This window comes from Macaca nemestrina, chromosome 20 (genome assembly GCF_043159975.1).
Source record: "Macaca nemestrina isolate mMacNem1 chromosome 20, mMacNem.hap1, whole genome shotgun sequence".
Lineage (NCBI taxonomy): Eukaryota > Metazoa > Chordata > Mammalia > Primates > Cercopithecidae > Macaca > Macaca nemestrina.
This window is the reverse complement of record NC_092144.1, coordinates 4,012,086-4,032,648: the sequence shown is the minus strand read 5'-3', so window position 1 is coordinate 4,032,648 and position 20,563 is coordinate 4,012,086. Positions and strand designations below refer to the sequence as shown.

General features: G+C 58.8%; 2 protein-coding genes across 6 annotated transcripts in view; one reads left to right on the top strand and one right to left on the bottom strand.

Moving 5' to 3' along the window:
- Positions 1 to 2,003: 2,003 nt before the first annotated feature.
- Positions 2,004 to 15,152, top strand: LOC105485264 (UBX domain protein 6). Of its 3 annotated transcripts, none has more exons than XM_011747519.3 (11): positions 2,004 to 2,192; positions 6,024 to 6,187; positions 6,577 to 6,641; positions 7,604 to 7,732; positions 11,718 to 11,815; positions 12,520 to 12,595; positions 13,212 to 13,296; positions 13,413 to 13,632; positions 13,712 to 13,842; positions 13,928 to 14,076; positions 14,532 to 15,152. In XM_011747519.3, the coding sequence occupies exons 1-11, from the start codon at positions 2,110 to 2,112 to the stop codon at positions 14,655 to 14,657; spliced, it is 1,326 nt and encodes a 441-aa protein (XP_011745821.2). In that variant the 5' UTR covers positions 2,004 to 2,109; the 3' UTR covers positions 14,658 to 15,152. The 3 variants fall into 3 exon arrangements, with proteins under 3 accessions (XP_011745821.2, XP_011745832.2, XP_070942148.1); XM_011747530.3 differs by lacking the exon at positions 2,004 to 2,192 and adding an exon at positions 2,609 to 3,042; XM_071086047.1 differs by lacking the exon at positions 2,004 to 2,192 and adding an exon at positions 3,523 to 3,664.
- Positions 15,153 to 16,768: 1,616 nt separating this feature from the next.
- The window catches only part of LOC105485272 (chromatin assembly factor 1 subunit A), a 42,397-nt gene continuing 38,602 nt past the window's right edge, over positions 16,769 to 20,563 (bottom strand). For all 3 annotated transcript variants that reach the window (XM_071086042.1, XM_071086043.1, XM_071086041.1), the window contains 2 exons: positions 17,785 to 17,881; positions 16,769 to 17,252 (listed from right to left, as the gene is read on the bottom strand). In XM_071086042.1, coding sequence (XP_070942143.1) covers positions 17,152 to 17,252; positions 17,785 to 17,881 — 198 coding nt within the window. In that variant the 3' untranslated portion in view covers positions 16,769 to 17,151. The remainder of the gene's footprint in view (positions 17,253 to 17,784; positions 17,882 to 20,563) is intronic.

The window sequence follows — 20,563 nt, the reverse complement described above, 5'->3', positions numbered from 1 at the left end:
AGCAATCCTCCTACCTTGGCCTCCCGAAATGTTGGGACTGCAGGCCTGAGTCACTTGTCCAACCCATGTTATTTCAATTTCAGTCTTAGAGTGGGCTGTTTCCTTACCTGGAGGCCTCTCCTCCCTCAGTCTTTGTGTATCTCATTCCAACTCCTTTTTTGTTTTGTTTTGTTTTTGTTTTTGTTTTTGTTTTTTTTGAGGCACAGTCTCCCTCTGTTGCCCAGGCTGAAGTGCAGTGGTGAGATCTCCGCTCACTGCAACCACCACCTCCTGGGTTCAAGCGATTCTCCTGCCTCAGCCTCCCAAGTAGCTGGGATTACCGGCGCCGGTAGAGACAGGGTTTCACAATGTTGGCCAGGCTGGTCTCAAACTCCTGACCTCAAATGATCCGCCGGCCTCGGCCTCCCAAAGTGCTGGCATTATAGGCATGAGCCACCACGTCTGACCCCCAACTCCCTTTTTTGGAGGCTTGTTTTAACTGTCACTTTGTGTATCTTCTTTGCGAATCGCACAGCCCAAAGTACGCCACTATTAACTGGTTTCTCTGTCTTGTTCACCAAAGTGGATCCCCAGGTCCCAATTGGATGCATCCTCTTAAACAGCTTCTACCTAGGGTAAGTGGTGGTGGTGGTGGTGGTGGTGTTGGTGGGGTGGGGGGCTTCAGGGACCAAAACAGGGCCAGAAGGTGGGGGCCTCCAATACCCCACATTAAATTGGGACTTTATCACGTAAGCTCTGGGGAGACAGGGAAGGTTGGATTTTTGTTTGTTTTGCTTGAGGCAGGGTCTCTCTCTGTTGCCCAGGCTGGAATGCGGTGGCTTGATCACAGCTCACTGCAGTCTCGACCTCCTGGGTTCAAGTGGTCCTCCCGCCTCCGCCTGCCAAGTAGCTGAGAGGTGCGCGCCACCACCCTTGGCTATTATTTTATTTTACTTTTTTTTTTTTTTTTTTGGGACGGAGTCTCGCTCTGTCGCCCAGGCTGGAGTGCAGTGGCCGGATCTCAGCTCACTGCAAGCTCCGCCCCCCGGGTTCACGCCATTCTCCTGCCTCAGCCTCCCGAGTAGCTGGGACCATAGGCGCCCGCCACCTCGCCCGGCTAGTTTTTTGTATTTTTTAGTAGAGACGGGGTTTCACCGTGTTAGCCAGGATGGTCTCGATCTCCTGACCTCGTGATCCGCCCGTCTCGGCCTCCCAAAGTGCTGGGATTACAGGCGTGAGCCACCGCGCCCGGCCTTTTTTTTTTTTTTTTAAATAGAGACGGCCGGGCGTGGTGGCTCACGCCTGTAATCCCAGCACTTTGGGAGGCCGAGACGGGCGGATCACGAGGTCAGGAGATCGAGACCATCCTGGCTAAAACGGTGAAACCCCGTCTCTACTAAAAAATACAAAAAACTAGCCGGGTGAGGCGGCGGGCGCCTGTAGTCCCAGCTACTCGGGAGGCTGAGGCAGGAGAATGGCCGGAACCCGGGAGGCGGAGCTTGCAGTGAGCTGAGATCCGGCCACTGTGCTCCAGCCTGGGGGACAGAGCAAGACTCCGTCTCAAAAAAAAAAAAAAAAAAAAAAAAAAAAAAAAATAAATAAATAAATAAATAAATAAATAAATAGAGACGAGGTTTTGCCATGTTGCCCAGACCGGTCTCCAACTTCTGGAATCAAGTAATCCTCCCGCTTGAGCCTCCGAAAGTGCTGTGATTGCAGGCGTGAGCCACCGTGCCCAGCTTAGGTTGAGCAGCGAAAGGGACAGGGCCCAGTGCTTTCTCTGCGAGGTTCAGTCGTCCTGTCACCGTCTGTCACCGTTTGGGGAGCGCCACGGAAGCTGCCAGGCAAGGCACTGACTCTAATCGAGAGGCGCACTCGTCGCCCTGGCAACGGAGTCCGGAAGAACCACAGAGATGCGGCTCCAGCGTACAGAGCGGCCGCCCTGGGCCAGCGAGGCACCGAGCGCTAGAGAGGCACTTCTAGCCTATTGTCACGTGGTCGGCCTCGGGAAGGCGGGACTTCCGGCGGCGCGGTATTTTTTTTCCGGTGGCTGGTCCCGGGCGGCCCCTCCCCGACTGGGCCCTGTGCCCCCCGCCCCCGCGGCCCCTCGCCGCCGGGCCAGCCGCCACCATGAAGAAATTCTTTCAGGAGTTCAAGGCCGACATCAAGTTCAAGAGCGCGGGACCCGGTCAGAAGCTCACAGAGTCCGTGGGGTGCGTGAGGAACGCAGGGGCGGCCGGGGAGAGGGGTCTGGGGCCTCGGGCGGCTCGGGAGATCGGAGAGGGCGAGGGGCTGGGGAGCGGCAGCCGAGAGTCAGGGGAGCGGGAGAGGCTCCGGGGGCGGGGCAAGCGGGGCCAAGGATGGGCGTCAGGGGGAGGGGAGAGAGATCTGGGGTCAGGGCAGGAGGGGGCGGGTGTGAGCCGGGGGCGGGGCAAGGGAGGCGGGGGGAGGGGAACATGCGCAGGGGGCGGGGCAAGGGGGCCGGGTGGGAGGGGAGGTCTCGGGGGCGGGGCCGCAGGAGGGTCCGAGGCAGTGGCGGGGGATTAGGGCGGCGGGGCTGCAGGAAGTTGGGGGTCAGTGGAGCGACCCTGGGGGAAAAAAGGGATGATCAGTTCTGAGACGGGTGATAAGGGAGAGGTCTGGGGACCCGGCTGGTCCTTAAGTGGCCGGGATGATTTGGGGGAATCTAGGTGACCATGGATGAGAGCTGAGCTTGGAGGAAGACGCACAACTGTGGGGTGGGGTGGTGGACAGTTGTTCTGAGGCATCCATGGGAAGAGGGGTTCTGGACTTGGGATCTGGAGCACGTGGGAGGCTGATAGGAGACCAGGAAGAGTCTGGAAGGCCAAGGAGGCCGGGGTGGGTAGCGTCTTCAGTCACCTGGGAGGGGCTGAGGAAGGTGTGTGAGGAGTCTGGAGGTGAGGGACTCTGACAGATGGACTGTGACACGGGAGGGGCCTGAGAGGAGAAGACCGGCGAGATTGACGCGTCTGAGCAGGCTGGGAGAAAGGCCTTCTCTGCGAGGCTTCTCTGCCAGGTCACTGTGCCAAGTGGATTATGGAGGTGAGAGAGGAGGGGAAAGGAGATAAGTGCCGGGCAGGCTTCCGGATCGTCTAGGGAGGACTTGGAGAGAAGGGCCTGAGCAGGGCTGAGCCAGCTGGGAGGGCAGGTGGAGGGCCGGGAAAGAAGTGGCGCTGGAGAGGGTGCGAGGCTGAGGGCTGCTGGGCTGAGAAAAGGGAAGCTGGAAGAGCTGGGGCTGCTGCAGGGAGCTGGCTGGCCAGGGGGTGGTGGGGACTGATGGAGAGTGACTGAGGAAGGAGGTCAGCCAGGCAGCCAGGGTAGGGGTCTGTAAGCAATAATGGAAGGGATTGTGAAGGGGTGGGGGCTGGGAGGGGGTAGGAGGAGAGGCAGGGAGGTGGCAGGAAGTGGGGGTCAGGGAATCACGGGTTGGTGGGGTGGTGATGGAGGTAGGGGCATAGCGAGGAATTCAGGGTTCCTAGGGGAGAGCAGGAGAGCAAAGGCTGAGTGAGAGAGGGAGGGGGGTCAGGGAGAGAAGTGGACAAATGGGGGGAGCCCTTCATTGATTCAACCAGTAGTGGGTGGGGTTAGGACTGGGCGTGACAGGAAGGATGCAGGGCATCAGGGTGATGGCTGGGTCAGCCCAGAGCCTGGAGGAGAGGGGAAGGTAAGAGGGGAGACTCGGGAAGGGAAGGGGTGCGGAGGTCCCCTCTGGAGCGAGACTGGATATCCAGGGTGTGTGGGGCGTGTGGGCACCAAGTCCTGTTTTAGGCTGCAGTGGTGGACAGGAGAAGGCCTCTGCTGTCCCAGGGCTCACCTTCTAGAGGGAGCTGATGGACAAATAAACCAACAGACCTCAGAGGAGGGCTCAGGCGGTGCCCAGGGCCTTGAAGGAGGGTGAGCAGACGCCATCAGGTGGTTTGGGAAGGCCTCTCCCAGGACACAGTGAGACTCAGCCGTGGGGAAATCAGCCCCCTCCTTCTCTCCCTGTGGCAGCTCTAGCCCTTTCCAGATCCCCTGTCCTCCTCCCTCCCCGCAGGAGAACACTGTGGGCAGAAGGCACAGACAGTGCAGGGCCTTGCGGCGGGGAGCAGCTGGGGTATGGGAAGAACCGCGGGGAGCCCAGGGGAGCCAGGCCAGGGGAGGGCAGTGGGCCAGGCCGGGAAGGGCTCTCCGGCCGAGGGAGGCTTTAGGATTTCGTGGTGGGCGGGCGTCGTGCAGTGGAGTGATGCTGACGCTCCCTGGCTGAGGTTGCAGAAGGGTCCCTGTGGCTGCGCAGGGCGGGCAGGGTCCATGACCGGTTGGGGTGAGGTGCCCTGGGAAATGCCATTTTGTTGGAAAGACCTAGATATCGGATGGGGCTGGGATGGGTCTTCATGAGTCATCTCCTCTTCCACCCAAGATGCTGCGCTGTGGGAGGACTAGATAGGCAGGGGTGGGCACGAAGCTAAGCCTCGAGACGAGGAGGGAGGGCTGCCCGAGTATCTAAGCAGAGCCAGAGGAGTACAGGGCTTGAACTGAGAGCCTGGCCTCCAGGAAGTTTTAATAGACTTACGACATGGAAAGTGACACAGTCCCTGAATTCACGGGAGGGGCCTGAGAGGAGACAGGCGAGACAGACGCGTCCGAGCAGGTTGGCAGAAAGGGCTTCTCTGCCAGGCCACTGTGCCAAGTGGATTATGGAACCCTCCTTGGTGTAGGGCTCAACAGGGCGGAACCGCGAGTCCATGAGCTCTTGGTACTTGCACAGCCCTGGGCCTGGCATGGAGTGGCCAGGGCGAGGCTGGTTCTGCTGTCCGCTGACCCCAGGGTCCTGCCACAAGGGTGGTGTGGCATGGGGCACATTGCCCGGACTTCCTGACCCTCTTGGGTTTGGGAACGGGATGGTGAGGCCTCCCTGGCAGCTTGTTAGGAGGAGTCAACCAACCAAGCCGGCCGGCTCCCAGCAGGGGGCCCAGCACACAGTAGGTGCTCAGCAAACGAAGCTGTGACCTGAGGGTGGAGACTCTCACAGCAGGGAGTGGGGGAGGATGTGGCATCCCTTGAGTCTCCTCAATTCCTGAGGATGTGGGCTGGGTGCTGTGGCTCATGCCTGTAGTCCCAGCAGTTTGGGAGGCCCTGGTGGGAGGATCATTTGAGGCCAAGAGTTGGAGACCAGCCTGAGCTACACAGCGAGACCCTGTCTCGATAGAAAAATTAGCCATGCGTGGCCGGGCGCGGTGGCTCAAGCCTGTAATCCCAGCACTTTGGGAGGCCGAGACGGGCGGATCACAAGGTCAGGAGATCGAGACCAGCCTGGCTAAATACGGTAAAACCCCGTCTCTACTAAAAAATACAAAAAACTAGCCGGGTGAGGTGGTGGGCGCCTGTAGTCCCAGCTACTCGGGAGGCTGAGGCAGGAGAATGGCGTAGACCCGGGAGGCGGAGCTTGCAGTGAGCTGAGATGCGGCCACTGCACTCCAGCCTGGGCGACAGAGCGAGACTCCGTCTCAAAAAAAAAAAAAAGAAAAATTAGCCATGCGTGATGATGCTTGCCTCCAAGTCCCAGCTACTCGGGAGGCTGAGGCGGGAGGATTCCTTGAGCCTGGGAACTCAGGGTTGCAGTGAGCCGTGATCGTGCCATTGTACTCCAGCATGGGTGACAGAGCAAGACCCTGTCTCAAAAAGAAAAAAAAAAAAGGCCCTGAGGATATCAAGGTGCCTTCGCCTCGGGAGGGGTGCTGCCACCCCATTTTACAAACGAGGATGCTGAGGCCCAGTGGGGCAGGACTTGCCCTGTGGTGCAGAACTGACTGGAACCAGCATCTCCTTCCTCCAGGGGCTCTTCCGCTTGCAGAAGAACCATCTGGTGGCTGCGGGTGGCCCCTGGGTAGCAGGCGTCCTGGCCCGCATAGGCAGGGACACGTCTGACTGGTGGTGCTGGTGGCAGGAGCTGGGGAGCAGCAGAAGCTCCCCTGTGTGACCGCACGTCAGGTTTGCCGGCCACCTCAGGAGGATACACTCGCTCTCCCTCGGTCTGTCCCCAGGGAAAAGGCCCCCAAACAGAAGTCCAGCCAGCCGGCCCCGAGGCCGCCCCGCCAGGGACCCACCAATGAGGCACAGATGGCGGCCGCTGCCGCCCTGGCCCGGCTGGAGCAGAAGCAGTCCCGGGCCTGGGGCCCCACGTCGCAGGACAGCATCCGAAACCAGGGTGAGATGTGGCCCGCCCCGGGCCCAGGTCGGGGCTGTTTGAGGTTCCCAGCCTTAGTGCCTGGCCCTGGACGCAGAAGTCCAGGGCCTGGAAGCAGCTGTGGGGGTGTGAGGGTCACCCTTGGGAGCGACTCACCAAGGGCAGGTGCTGGGGGAAGGGCAGCTTCCTGGGGAGCGGGTGGGAGCAGAGACTTGGAGCAGAAACAGGGACTGCGCAGGCAGTGGGGTGCTGGCTCAGGCTGAGGGGACCTCCAGCCTGACCTCCAGCAGCAGCAGGCTGGGGTGTTGTGCATGGCTCACGGGCCCACCCCAGGAATGAGGGGGCTCGGGCCAGGACAGAGGCGTGCTCACCACCCTGGCTCTGCTTCTCCTTCTTGGGCTGCCTTCCAGTGAGAAAGGAACTGCAAGCCGAAGCCACCGTCAGCGGGAGCCCCGAGGCCCCAGGGACCAACGTGGTAAGAACAGCCACTGGTGGCACTGTCCCACGCTGAGGGGTGGGGACAGCTTGACTTCATCATGGGGGAGATGTGGCCACTGCCCTTGGGGCTCCAGGGTGGTTAGGAAACCTTGCCCTGCAAGGTGGAGGCGGGTTGTGGTGGAACATGGTGTTGTCCGGACCTTCGGGGCTCGGCAGCTGAGGATGCTGGCTCAGGCCTGGAGAAGTGGGCCTGAGGTACATAAGCCCATCGCTCCTTCCCCTTAACCCGTTAAGGTGGATGCAGTTACAGTTCTCACTTTTCAGAAAGAGAACCGGGGTTGAGAGAGGTCAAACCAGCTGTCCTCTCTCCTATACCCCCAGAACCAGCAAAGACAGGACTGGCTAGTCTGTGGCTTCAGAGCCTGTCCCCTACCACTGCCTGCTCCTGCCTGGCTTGGAGGTCAAGGGGCTCCGTGGAGACGGGTGGAATCAGGGAGGCCTTCCTGTAGGAGGTGGGCCTTGAGAGCTCTGCTGAAAGGAGTTCTAAGCAGCTTGATCCTCGAGGATTCAGTGAATTTTAGCACGCAGGGACCTTAGAGATGGCCTAGAAACGGAGGCCCAAAAGTCAGGCCTTGTCCAGGGCACTGTGCCCATGGACTCCCACACAGAGCTCCTTCCTCACCAGCTTGGGGACAGGACCAGCAGGAGCCCAGCTGCCGTCTGCTGAGTGCTTCCTGCGTGTCAGAAGCTGCTCCGTGCTTTCCTTTCCTTACCTTGTTTAGTTCTGAATAGGCTCCACAGGGACATTTGACATACCAGGGAACAGGCTGAGGGATCCAGTCACTTGGCCAGGGTGTCTCCCATGGCCACCAAGTGGAAGGGACAGCATGGGGGCTAGAGATGTCTGGTTCTGCGGGCCACACTCAGGACTGTGGTGCTCGGCGAGGCTCGGGGTGGCTTCTGTCCACAGTCCAGACTCGGACACTTTCACCGCCCCAGGTATCTGAGCCCAGAGAGGAAGGCTCTGCCCACCTGGCCGTGCCTGGTGTGTACTTCACCTGTCCGCTCACTGGGGCCACCCTGAGGAAGGACCAGCGGGACGCCCGCATCAAGGAAGCCATTCTTTCGGTGAGTGGCGCCCCGTGTGCTCCTGCCCCAACCTGTAGCTTCCTGTGCCTGCGCCACCCCCCATCGGAAGCCCAGGTGGTACAGGTCCCTCCCAGAGTCCCCAGAGCCCACTGCTAGTAGTGAAGTCCCTCTTCTGATACCCCGAATCCAGGCACACCATTGTGTATGCATCCGTATCTCCTCTCTCCCAGCTAGGTTTGTCTTTCTTTTTGAGATGGAGTCTCACTCTGTCACCCAGGCTGGAGTGCAGTGGTGCATTCTCGGCTCACTACAACCTCTGCCTCCTAGATTCAAACGATTCTCGTGCCTCAGCCTCCCAAGTAGCTGGGATTACAGGTGCCTGCCACCACGCCCAGCTAATTTTTGTATTTTTAGTAGAGATGGGGTTTTACCATGTTGACCATGCTGGTCTCGAACTTTTGCCCTCAAGTGACCCACCCGCCTCAGCCTCCCAAAGTGCTGGGATAACAGGTGTGAGCCACCGTGCCTGGCCTGGTTTTGTTTTTCATAAAAAGTTATGTATTATTTGCTTCAATACAGAAAGAACTTCCTACAAAATTAGCTGGGTGTGGTGGCATATGCCTGCAATCCCAGCTACTCGGGAGGCTGAGGCAAAAGAATTGCTTGAATCTGGGAGGCGGAGGTTGTGGTGAGCTGAGATCGTGCCATTGCATTCCAGCCTGGGCAACAAGAGCGAAACTCGGTCTCAAAAAACAAAAAACAAACAAACAAAAGAACAAAAATAACTTCCACAGCATCTTTTTTCCCCTAATACAGCAAGTCCTCACTTAACACCATCAATAGGTTCTCAGAAACCTCGGCTTTAGCCTGGGCAACATGGCAAAACCCTGTCTCTACCAAAAACAAAAACAGAAACAAATTAGTTGGGCATGCTGCCGTGCACCTGTAGTCCTTGCTACTCAGAAGGCCAAGGTAGGAGGATTGCTTGAGCCTGGGAGGTGGAGGCTGCAGTGAGCCGTGATCAGGCCACTGCACACCAGCCTGGGTGATATGTGAGACCCTTTCTCAAAAAGTAATAACAGTGGCCAGGCGCGGTGGCTCACGCCTGTAATCCCAGCACTTTGGGAGGCCGAGGCAGGTGGATCACCTGAGGTCAGAAGTTCAAGACCAGCCTGGTCAACATAGTGAAACCCTGTATCTACTAAACATACAAAAATTAGCCAGGCATGGTGACAGGCGCCTGTATCCCAGCTACTCGGGAGGCTGCGGCAGGATAATCACTTGAACCCCGGAGGCAGAGGTTGCCGTGAGCCGAGATCGTGCCATTGAGCTCCAGCCTGGGCACTGGGCGACAAGAGCAAAACTTCATCTAAAAAAAAAAAAAAAAAATAGTAACAGTTCCATGGAGACTCTCCAGACTCACACCTACTCCAGCAGTGTGTGCGAAAGCACCCGTGTCCCCATCCTCTCACCGTACTGTAAATCACCAAACTTTGATCTTTACCCCTATTGACAAGTGAAAATAACATCCCAGGATAGATTTAATTTGCACTTTCCTTATTTTAGGTTGGGTTGGCCATGTTTCATATGAAAATGCATCCTTTGGGCCGGGCGTGGTGGCTCAAGCCTGTAATCCCAGCACTTTGGGAGGCCGAGACGGGCGGATCACGAGGTCAGGAGATCGAGACCATCCTGGCTAACACGGTGAAACCCCGTCTCTACTAAAAAATACAAAAAACTAGCCGGGCGAGGTGGTGGGCGCCTGTAGTCCCAGCTACTCGGGAGGCTGAGGCAGGAGAATGGCGTAAACCCGGGAGGTAGGGCTTGCGGTGAGCTGAGATCCGGCCACTGTACTCCAGCCTGGGCGACACAGCGAGACTCCATCTCAAAAAAAAAAAAAAAAAAAAGAAAATGCATCCTTTGTACATTATTAGATAGTTTGTCTTTTTCTTAGTGATTTGTAGGCACTCTTTATATATTAGGCAATTCAGGCTTTTGCCTATGATATGAGTTGCACATATTTCCCTGTAGTTGCTCATATACTGGCTCTGCTTATGGTCGCTTTGCTGCGTAGGATTTTTTGATCTCTGTATAATTAAATGTGTCAGTCTTATTTCATGGCTTTTGGGTTTGGGGCTATTCTTAGAAATGCTTTACCCACTTCCATGCTGAGAGAATTCTTTTGTGGCCTCTCCAGGGTTATTTTATTTTATTTTTTTGAGACAGAGTCTTGCTCTGTCACTAGGCTGGAGTACAGTGGTGCAATCTCGGCTCACCGCAACCTCCGCTTCCCGGGTTCAAGGGATTCTCCTGCCTCAGCCTCCCAAGTAGCTAGGACTACAGGTGCCCGCCACCACGCCCGGCTGACTTTCGTATTTTTAGTAGAGATGGGGTTTCACCATGTTGGCCAGAATGGTCTCGATCTCCTGACCTCGTGATCCACCCGCCTCGGCCTCCCAAAGTGCTAGGATTCCAGGCGTGAGCCACCACGCCCGGCCTCCAGTGCTTTTCTTCTGGCTTCTCACTGACTGCTGGCTTGTTGTTTCTATGGTTGAAGCTTTGATCCAGCTGGAGCGTGTTATTATGTAACACGGCAGGGTGGCGCTGATGTTATTTTTTTCTAGATCTTTGCTCAGTTCTCTTCTCAGCCCCACCTGTGGAGAGCACCTGTCTTTTGCTCACAGCTGTGAAATCCCACCTTTCTTACAAAGTACATTCCTGTATGGATATGGTCGCCTTCCTGGCCACTGTTGCTTCGTCCCTTGTCTGTGCACGTACCCAGCTCCTGACCTAAGCCTGGCAGCCAGTTGCCCAAAACGCCCGAGGGCCGCTTTTGGAGCTGACGCCCTTCCCTTGGCAGGTGTGCTGTCCCGGGCACTCTGATCCCCAGGAAGCTGTTGTCCTGGGGACGGCAGGGGTGTCTCGCAGCTCTGCCTCTCTCTGCAGCCGCGTGCTCTGCCCCACTCCCCACATCACCTCGGCAACTAAACCGGCAGACTGGGCTGGGTCCCAATTTTCTGTTGGCTTGAGCCCCGGCTCAGCGTGTGGGTCATGGGTCTGTGTGACGCAGGGGGCTGCTGAGGGACCCTGTTGTGCAGTTGAGGGTGGGGGATGGTGGGTGGAGCTCTGGGCTGCCTGGGCAGGTGGCCCGAATCCTGACACGTGGTCCTGGGCGGCCCTGCTGTTCACCCGCCCTCATCTGGGCAGCCCAGGGAGGTGCGGGTGGCAGCCCTGCTTCTCAGGCCATGGGTGGCTCTCTGGGTGTGGCCGTGTGCGGTAGCTGTGCCGAGCGTGAATGGATTTGTGCCTCAGTGTTGTCCGGTTGTTACCTGTTCTCAGCCTCTCCGTGCTGGGACGCTGTACCTCACAGTCAGCAGGGCTGGCTCTGGGAAACCCCAGGAATTCCGGCTGTGACTTCTCCCCTCCCCTAGTAACATAGGCGGGACCTCGGGGTGGGGCAGGGGCTGGGGGTATCCATCTTCCAGCCATTGAGTTTCAGACATTGAGGGTTGCAGACTCATCTGTGTCCTCTCTGCCACCTGCCATCCCTGTGACAAGGGGCCTCTGGGTCTCTTTCTTGACATGAGACCCGGGAGTCGTTCCAGAACGTCCATCATGGGGCTGTGAGGTCAGGAGGGATGCGGTGTCCATGGTGGCGGGAGGTTCTGTAAGGGGCAGCGCGGCCTTGGTGGATCTCAGCACTGAGGTCGGGTTCTAAAGCCAGAGTGTGAGGCAAAGTTCTGTCACGTCACACCGGCCCCCAAGTCCCGTGGGTCTAGCCTTGAGAAGGCGGAAGGGCAGACTTGAGTTCTGCTCCGTCTTGGCTGTGTCGCCTCTGCCCTGGCGTGTGGGCAGGGCCGGGGTCTTCGAGGGTCTCTCTTTTCCTTTCTGTGATGAGTGCACAGCTAAGGGCTGCTCCACGCCGCCGCTCTGCCTTCCTCTTCCTGTCCCTGTTACCTGGGCAGCGGAGGGCCGTGTGGCCGGGGTTCTCAGTGAGCAGCTTTCCCTGTTTCCCTCCTCCCAGCACTTCTCCACCGACCCAGTGGCTGCCTCCATCATGAAGATCCACACGTTCAACAAAGACCGGGACCGGGTGAAGCTGGGCGTGGACACCATTGCCAAGTGAGTGCGTGGCCCCTTTGCCCTGCCTGGCCCCTCCGGCTCGCCCCAGCACCCTTCCCACTGGGGCTGTCACCCTCTCTGGTCCCCTCATGACCTGCTGAGGTGGGCTAGGAAGGGAGCACAGGCCGAGAGTAGTGAGGCAGCTCCACCCAGAGGCCTCGGGCAAAGGACTGGGCCTCTTTGGGTCTGTTTACCCATGTGTGAAATGAAGGTGTTTATGGAATCAGGGGTTGCCCACCCTGGCTTCCTTGGGGACCACTCGGGGAGCGTGTGGAGGAGGCGGGGTCCCACCCCACTCCCCGAGTCTCAGGATTGGGGGCAGGCCTGGAAGTCCACGCTGCCCGCCAGCCCCGAGGGAGCCCCCCACAGGAGCCCCCTGCTGCCGCTGCGGCCCCCCGGCTCTGGCTCTCCACTCTTCCGGCCCTGTGGCTCCCCCACCGCTGTGGTTAACTGGTGCCCTTCTAGGACTGGTGGGACAGTGAGGGGTTCCATGGGGCTCCTTCCGGCACCAGGGGTGGGCTCCGTGGGGTGTGCGAGGTATGCCTTCCACCCGGAGACGGTCTCCTGCCCTGGGGTCACTGGGCCGCTTCTTCCCTCTGACTAGAGGCCAAGTGTGGCTGAGCCACTGACCTGGGGCAGGAGGCACAGAGGGGCCGGGCGGGCAGCCTCGGCTGTGCCCCACTCACCCTCTCCACCTACCCCAGGTACCTGGACAACATCCACCTGCACCCCGAGGAGGAGAAGTACCGGAAGATCAAGCTGCAGAACAAGGTGTTCCAGGTGGGCGTGCCTTGTGGCCCCTGGGCCCAGGCTGGGGGTGGGGGCAGCCGGCCTGCAGGAGCCGGTGGTGGCCCACACCAGGCAGTCCCTGGAGGAGCTAGCGAGAGTTGAGCCCCAAGCAGTGAAGCGTTTGGCCAGTAGAAGGTAGCAGGACAAGATAGGGGGCAAGATTTTAATGCACCAGTCACCCCAAATCAACAAATTCTGCCTCTCCTCACCCACATCCTTTTCCTCCTCTTCAGTTGGGCTTGTTTGGGAACATGTCGGCAGTGGGGAGGTTTCTCATGCAAACCAGATGTCTGGTTCTTCTGGGGGAAACGGCAGGGTCTGGCCGCCCTGGCCTGTGTTAGCCTTGCTTCAGGCCCCAGCAGTATCTGGCTCCTCAGCCTCACTCTTCGTGCCTGGTTGTGACTTTTTCCTCTGTGCGGAGCTGGTGGAGACTCCCACCTTAGAAAAGCAGGTTTGCACCTAGTACTGAGGCACCCCCAGGGCTGGGCCCCATACAGGGGTCAACAGCTGCTCCCAATAGCGAGAGCTGGGCCCCTGGACCGGGTGAGGCGTGGCCGGGCCATGGAGGAAGCCAGGGGTCCCCAGTGACCCCCATCTCCACCCCCAGGAGCGCATTAACTGCCTGGAAGGGACCCACGAGTTTTTTGAGGCCATTGGGTTCCAGAAGGTGTTGCTTCCCATCCAGGATCAGGGTAAGCGGACAGGGCTTGGCTGAGTGGGGAATGGGGACAAGGGGCCTCGGGGCAGGAGGGCCCGGCTTGGGGGTCTCTCTGCTGCACAGTGACACCCATATCCTGCCGCGCTGTAGAGGACCCCGAGGAGTTCTACGTGCTGAGCGAGACCACCTTGGCCCAGCCCCAGAGCCTGGAGAGGCACAAGGAACAGCTGCTGGCTGCGGAGCCCGTGCGCGCCAAGCTGGACCGGCAGCGCCGCGTCTTCCAGCCCTCGCCCCTGGCCTCGCAGTTCGAACTGCCCGGGGACTTCTTCAACCTCACGGCAGAGGAGATCAAGCGGGAGCAGAGACTTAGGTGGGCCTGGTGTCCGCGGAGCGGAGTGGGGCAGGGTGGGAGAACCCGGGCCAGCTCCTGACCTGGCCCTCATGTGCAGGTCCGACGCAGTGGAGCGGCTGAGCGTGCTGCGGACCAAGGCCATGCGGGAGAAGGAGGAGCAGCGGGGGCTGCGCAAGTACACCTACACGCTGCTGCGCGTGCGCCTCCCCGACGGCTGCCTCCTGCAGGGTGGGCACTTGCGACACTCAAGGGAGGGTGGCTTGGGTTGGTGGGGGCCCTGGGCCCCACCTCCTCTGACCTCCCCACTCCCCAGGGACCTTCTACGCCCGGGAACGGCTGGGGGCAGTGTACGGGTTCGTTCGGGAGGCCCTGCAGAGCGACTGGCTGCCTTTTGAGCTGCTGGCCTCGGGAGGGCAGAAGCTGTCGGAGGACGAGAACCTGGCCTTGAATGAGTGCGGGCTGGTGAGTGTTGGCCCGCAGGGGACTGCTGACCCGGTGCCTCTGCAGGTTCTCCGGGGACCGGCACAGCCCCTCAGGAGGGAGCCTCCTTGTTTCAGAACAGGGGGCCTGGACAGGTCCCTGGGTTTGAATCCCACTTTCCCACTTACTGGCAACAGGGCCTTGAGCGAGTTCAGAACTACTCCACACCTCAGTTTCCCCTGTCAAATGGGAGCAGTGACTCATGTTAGCTAGTGCAGTAAGTTTAGGCTTAGGTTCTGGGAGTCCCGGAGGGAGAGGGCAGGAGGCCGGGGTGTGAGCCACAGCCTCCACCAGCTGAGATGGCTTCCAGGCCAGGGTATCCCCGAGCCCAGCTTGCCCGCTGAGTTTCCCGCAGCGGGAAGGGCCGACTGTGCTAGGCTCTGTCCTTCCACTGCACGGCCACGTGGAGACAGAATGACAGCCTGCCCCCACCGCAGGTGCCCTCTGCCCTCCTGACCTTCTCGTGGGACATGGCTGTGCTGGAGGACATCAAGGCTGCGGGGGTCGAGCCGGACGCCATCCTGAAACCTGAGCTCCTGTCAGCCATCGAGAAGCTCTCTTGAAATAAAAGCAGGGTTGGCCTCAGCCCTGTGGGTCTGTCTCATGCTCTCCCTGTTCCTCCCCCCACCACCCCAGGGCCTCCAAGCCACCTCTGGAAATACTTGGCTCTGCCCCATGGGCACGGGAGGGGCGCCAGCTAGCTGTGGAGCTGTGGAACTGGGCCCCGTGGCAGAGCCCCCATCTCCTGGGGGCTGTGGAGATGCGCCCAAGCCCCCGAGGGAGAGGCCTGGGGATGCCATCAAATCTAAGCCCTCCCTAGCTGCTGGTAACTGTGTCATGAAGCTGCCAGGCAGACACACGTGGCATCTCCCTGGGCAGGAGAGCAGGCATGCAGCACGGGTCCCGTTCCCGTGTGCTGTGGGTGGCAGCAGCTGCGCCTGGCACTAGGGCTGCTCTGTGGATGTGGGTGATGACGGCAGGAGGGGACGCTGGCCTTCCCGCACACAGACCTGCAGTTAGTAAATCATAAGCCCAAATAAACAGGGTGTTTGAATCTAGTTTTTTGGTGCTCCATTGAAACCATGGGACACAGGGCAGGCTCACCTGCTATAGAGCAGGCGGCACGGGGGCTGGGCATGGCTCCCTGTCAAGGCGGCACCAGGCGGATACCTGTTCTCGGGCCAATGCCTGGCCACAAGTGCCCGATGAGCCACTTGCCTGGGGAGGAAATCCCATGCGCTAGGGGAGGCTGTGCTGTGCCCACAAAGGCCCAGTCCCCGCGGGCCTCCCCCAGCTTGGGAGGCGAGTGCTGTCACAGGCCTGGCTTCCCTGTAGCCAGAGGGACAGGGCGTCCTGAGACAGCCACATCCTCTTCCTGGAACCTGCAGATGCGCGACTTCACCTGGCAAGAGGGGCTTGGATTGTATGATGAAAGGTCTTGAGCTGAGATGATCCTGGGTGGTCCAGGACCCAGTGTCCTCACAAGAGGTGGCAGGAGGGTGAGGCAGAGGTCAGAGAGAGACTGGAAGAGGCTGCACTGTGGCTGTGAAGGTGGAGGAGGGGGCCCTGAGCTGAGGGATGCAGTGCCTCTGAGTACTGGGAAAGTCTCAGGAGGGCCTGGTCTTCCTGCCCACAGCTTGATGTCAGCCTGGTGAGGCGCGCGTGCACTCTGACCCCCAGGCTGTGAGATGGTGACTGTTGCTTTAAACCAGGTGGTCTGCGGTGTGGCAGCCCCAGGAGACACAGGGACTCCGCCCTGCAGTGTGGAAGGCATGCGTACGCCGGGCCCACTGCTGACTTGGGGATGCAGGTTTGCACCTGGGGGAGGTGCCCAGGGCCTATGCTCCTGCCCCTGACCTTGCATTGGTCCCTCCCTCGCCCCTGATACTGCCCTAGCTGGTGTGGGCACCCGGCCTGTTGAGAATGAAGGCTGTCACTCCAGTCTTGCGTCCCTGCAGGCCCCAGGACCTGACTCCAGGTTGTCAGGAACCCCTGACTCTGGGTTGTCGGGAGCCCCTCTAAAGCTCGTCGAAGGTGTGGCACAGGGGCAGCCTCTGCTTCATGCACAGCCGAATCCTGCTTCCCAGCAGGAAGGCCTGGCCGGGGCCTCCTGCCGTCCCTGACTGGGTGGATGGAGGTAGCTGACACCTTTCCCACATGGGGTTCCCTGAAGGGAAGCTTAGATTTCAGGTGGGGTGTGGCCAGGAGCAGGGCTGGCGAGCGTGACCCTCCCCGTGGCTGCGTGTGCTCTGAGCTGCTCAGCACCACAGAGTCCTCCCTCGGGGACAGTGGGGATAAAGCCCACTCAACGTGGGGCAGGGAGGAGGTCACCTCCTAGCTCCAGCACTCACAAAAGATGCACCCGACCTAGGGGTGGGCTCTCACGAAGTCTCAGACTCCAAGCCAAACTCAGCTCCCAGCAGCTCTGGTTTGAGGAAGGAGACCCCAGCAGGTCCCCGGGAACACCCCCTCCTAACCCCCCAACCCAGGGCAGGAGGGATCGCTGGACAGAAGCATATGCGGAAAACCTGCACCTTGACCCAGGTCAGCCTGGTATGAGGATGACTTAGTGTCAAACAGATGGGACAGCGCTGTTGCAGGGCACAAGGCTGGCCCCAGACACGACGCACTCGGAGAGAAACACGATGTTCTCAGAAAAGACAGAGCAGCTCAGTGCTAGAGAATAAGTTTATACACTGCCTCTTTACACACTGCCTCGTTTATACATGGGGCCCGTGCACATGGCCAGGTGGGTGGTCCTGGCTCTTCAATTCATTTACAAGTACTGGATTCCACGCCTGCTCCTGTGCCCGCAGGCTTCCCCGATAGGCCAGCAATCTCAATAATGCTTTATTAAAGGGCAGATTCATATGCAGCTCTTGGGGGAATTTTTACAAATATCAAAGGAACTAATCCAGCATCCTATATAGAACTCTGCACACCTTGGGGAGGTCCGTGAAGCAGGACAAAGTGCTCTTTACACAGGAATCGAGTCGGTTCAAGTATCTGCTCCGTGGGGAGGACACCCTAAGCGTTCTACGTACGTCACCACTGCTCTCACGACGCGCCCAGTGGGCTCGCAGGCAGGGCGGCCTTGCCGGTGTCCACCCCCACACCACCCCCAGCTCCGGAAGTGGCTCCACACGGGGCTTGGACCTCTGCAGGGCAAGAAAGGGAAGGTCTTGAGCTGGCTGTGCCTGCTGGGCTCCCTGGGGGAGGACCTGTTGCCTCATGGGGCCTGCAACGGCCCCAGGGCGGAACCCTTCACCTGACAGTGGGGGCAGGCGGAAGCTGGGGCATTGTGCCCCTTCTAGAGGTGACCTGCTCACCTGCTCTCAGGCTGACCCTGCCCCCCACCACCTAGGCACACTCCTCCCGCACAGCCTGCTGCAAGGCCTCTGCACTTCCTCTTTGGGGAGTCCTCCAGAAATCCACCTGGCCCTCCCTTGCCGCCTCAGTGCAGTCTTCCCTGACCCCCATCTAACGTCCCGCCACCTGAGACTCCCAGCACAGGCCCTTGTGGCTCTGCCCAAGTGGCAGAGGACATGGCAGGATAGGAGCCACTTCCAGCTGCAAACCCTCCTGGCAGCTCACAATGGAGCGAGTCTTAGGCGGCGCCATCCCTTCCCTGTTGAGGTTTACCTCCCCCACCCCTCACCAGTGCGTTCTGCTATCTAGAGCCCTTCTCACCCGCAGCGTCCGGGACATCCACGATCATACACTCGCCCTCCTCCTCTTCCTCCTCCTCTGTGTCTGCCTGGAAGCCGTCCATGTCCTCAGCACCAACCTGGAAAGACAAGGTACATGGCCATCACCATTACAGGAGGCAGCCACACTGGTGCTGGCGGGGGTGGGGGGCCTCTGCGGGTGTGACCCCTCCCTCCCACCCCCAACACTGAAGGGAACCCAACATCCAGAACCCAATTTGGTAACAAACTGTCCAAATGTGAGGTTTATTCGAGAGGCCACAACCAGAGAACCTTGGGGGTTCCCTCAAATGAACTGGATTCATATCTCCACAAATGGCCATCATTGCCGACTACAGAATAATCTCGTCGGTGACAGGCCACATACCTGATAGTGGTCCCATCAGATTACAACTGTATTTATTTTTATTTTTGATTTTTGAGATAGAGTCTCACTCTTGTCACCCAGGCTGGAGTACAGTGGCACAATCTCAGCTCATTGCGACCTCCACCTCCTGGGTTCAAGTGATTCTCATTCTTCAGCCTCCTGAGTAGCTGGGATTACAGGTGCATGCCACCACGCCAGGCTAATTTTTGTATTTTTAGTAGAGACGGGGTTTCACCATGTTGGTCAGGCTGGTCTCAAATTCCTGACCTTGTGATCTGCCCGCCCCGGCCTCCCAAAGTGCTGGGATTACAGACAACTGTATATTTACTTATTTGGTATGTATATATTTTGAGACAGAGTCTTGCCCTATCATCCAGGCTGGACTGCAGTGGTGCTATCTTGGCTCACTGCAACCTCCGACTCCCAGGTTCAAGCAATTCTCCTGCCTCAGCCTCCCGAGTAGCTGGGATTACAGGTGCCCGCCACCATGGACAGCTAATTTTTTGTATTTTTAGTCGAGACGGGGTTTCACCATGTCGGCCAGGCTGGTCTCGAACTCCTGACCTTGGGATTCGCCCGTGTCGGCCTCTCAAAGTGCTAGGATTACAGGCGTGAGCCACCGTGCCTGGCCTTTGCTGTGCCTTTTCTATGTTAGAGACACAAATACCACTGGGTTGCAAGTGCCTACAGGGTTGAGCAGTCAGTCAGTCACCTGCTGCACAGGTCCACAGCCCAGGAGCCCTGGGCTCTGTACCACATGGCCCAGGCGTGTGGCAGGCTGTCCATCTAGGGTATGTAAAAGCAACCTAGCCCATCAGCACAACCATGAAATTGCTTGAGGACACCTCTCAAAACACATCCCTGACGTGAAGCGATGACTGTGACTTGTGATTACTTTTCTTTTTTTTAGATGGACTCTTCACTCTGTTGCCTGGGCTGGAGTGCAGTGGTGCGATCTTGGCTCGCTGCAAGCTCCACCTCCCGGGTTCACGCCATTCTCCTGCCTCAGCCTCCCGAGTAGCAGGGACTACAAGCGCCCACCATCACGCCCGGCTATTTTGTACTTTTTAGGAGAGACGGGGTTTCACCATGTTAACCAGGATGGTCTCGATCTCCTGACCTCGTGATCCACCTGCCTTGGCCTCCCAAAGTGCTGGTATTACAAGCGTGAGCCACTGCGCCCGGCCTTTTTTTTTTTTTGAAGTGGAGTCTCGCTGTCGCCCAGGCTGGAGTGCAGTGGCCAGATCTTGGCTCACTGCAAGCTCCGCCTCCCGGGTTCACGCCATTCTCCTGCCTCAGCCTCCTGAGTAGCTGGGACTACAGGCACCCGCCACCACGCCTGGCTAATTTTTTTGTATTTTTATTAGAGACAGGATTTCACCATGTTAGTCAGGATGGTCTCGATCTCCTGACCTTGTGATCCGCCTGCCTCGGCCACCCAAAGTGCTGGGATTACAGGCGTGAGTCACTGCGCCTAGCCTTTTTTTTTTTTTTAAGTAGAGACAAGGGGGTGTCACTATGTTGCCCAGGCTGGTCTCGACCTCCTGGGCTCAAGCCATCCTCCCACCTCAGCCTCCCAAAGTGCTGGGATGACAGGTGAGCCACCGCACCTGGCCCTAGTGAAATTCCTGAGCCGTTTCCATTTGCTTTCCCCAAAGGAGAAAGACAGGATGCATGGAGGCCACCACGAGCCTCTGCATCAGTGCTGACCCTCCGTGCATGAACACAAGCCCCTCCCAGGACACAGAGCCACACTTATTTCAGCAGGGAGGCTTGTCCTCAAAACACTCCAGGAAGTCTTCCTCTACAAAAACCTCCATTCGCCTAGAAAAGTGACCGCACAGCAACACAACGGCCAGGCAGTAGGCTGGTTTCGTGGGCTGTCACATAAGAGCACAGCGCCTGGCCAGACAGACTGGGTTCCTATCGTAGCCCCATCAATGCCTGGATAGGGGCTCCCCTCCTGGATCCTCTTCAGTGGCTGGGAGCCCAGGCTGTCCCTCTCCCCAGGCAGCATGGGTTGACCCTGTGAGGACATAGGAGAAACAGTCCTGCTTTGTCACCCAGGCTGGGGTGCAGTGGTGCAATCATAGGTAACTACACCTTCGAACTCCTGGCCTCAAGTGATCCTCCTGCCACAGCCTCCCAAAGTGCTGGGATTACAGGCATGAGCCACGGAGCCTGGCCTATGGCCATTTTCTTTTTTCTTTTTTTTTTTTTTGAGACGGAGTCTCGCTCTGTCGCCCAGGCTGGAGTGCAGTGGCGCGATCTCGGCTCACTGCAAGCTCCGCCTCCCGGGTTTACGCCATTCTCCTGCCTCAGCCTCCTGAGTAGCTGGGACTACAGGCGCCCGCCACCGCGCCCGGCTAATTTTTTGTATTTTTAGTAGAGACGG

Excerpts from the sequence above, each read along its gene's own strand:
- LOC105485264 (XM_011747519.3), top strand. The coding sequence starts at position 2,110 with ATGAAGAAATTCTTTCAGGAGTTCAAGGCCGACATCAAGTTCAAGAGC. Across the intron at positions 2,193-6,023 it reads AAGCTCACAGAGTCCGTGGG|GGAAAAGGCCCCCAAACAGA; the intron begins GTGCGTGAGGAA and ends GTCTGTCCCCAG. Across the intron at positions 11,816-12,519 it reads GGCGTGGACACCATTGCCAA|GTACCTGGACAACATCCACC; the intron begins GTGAGTGCGTGG and ends CACCTACCCCAG.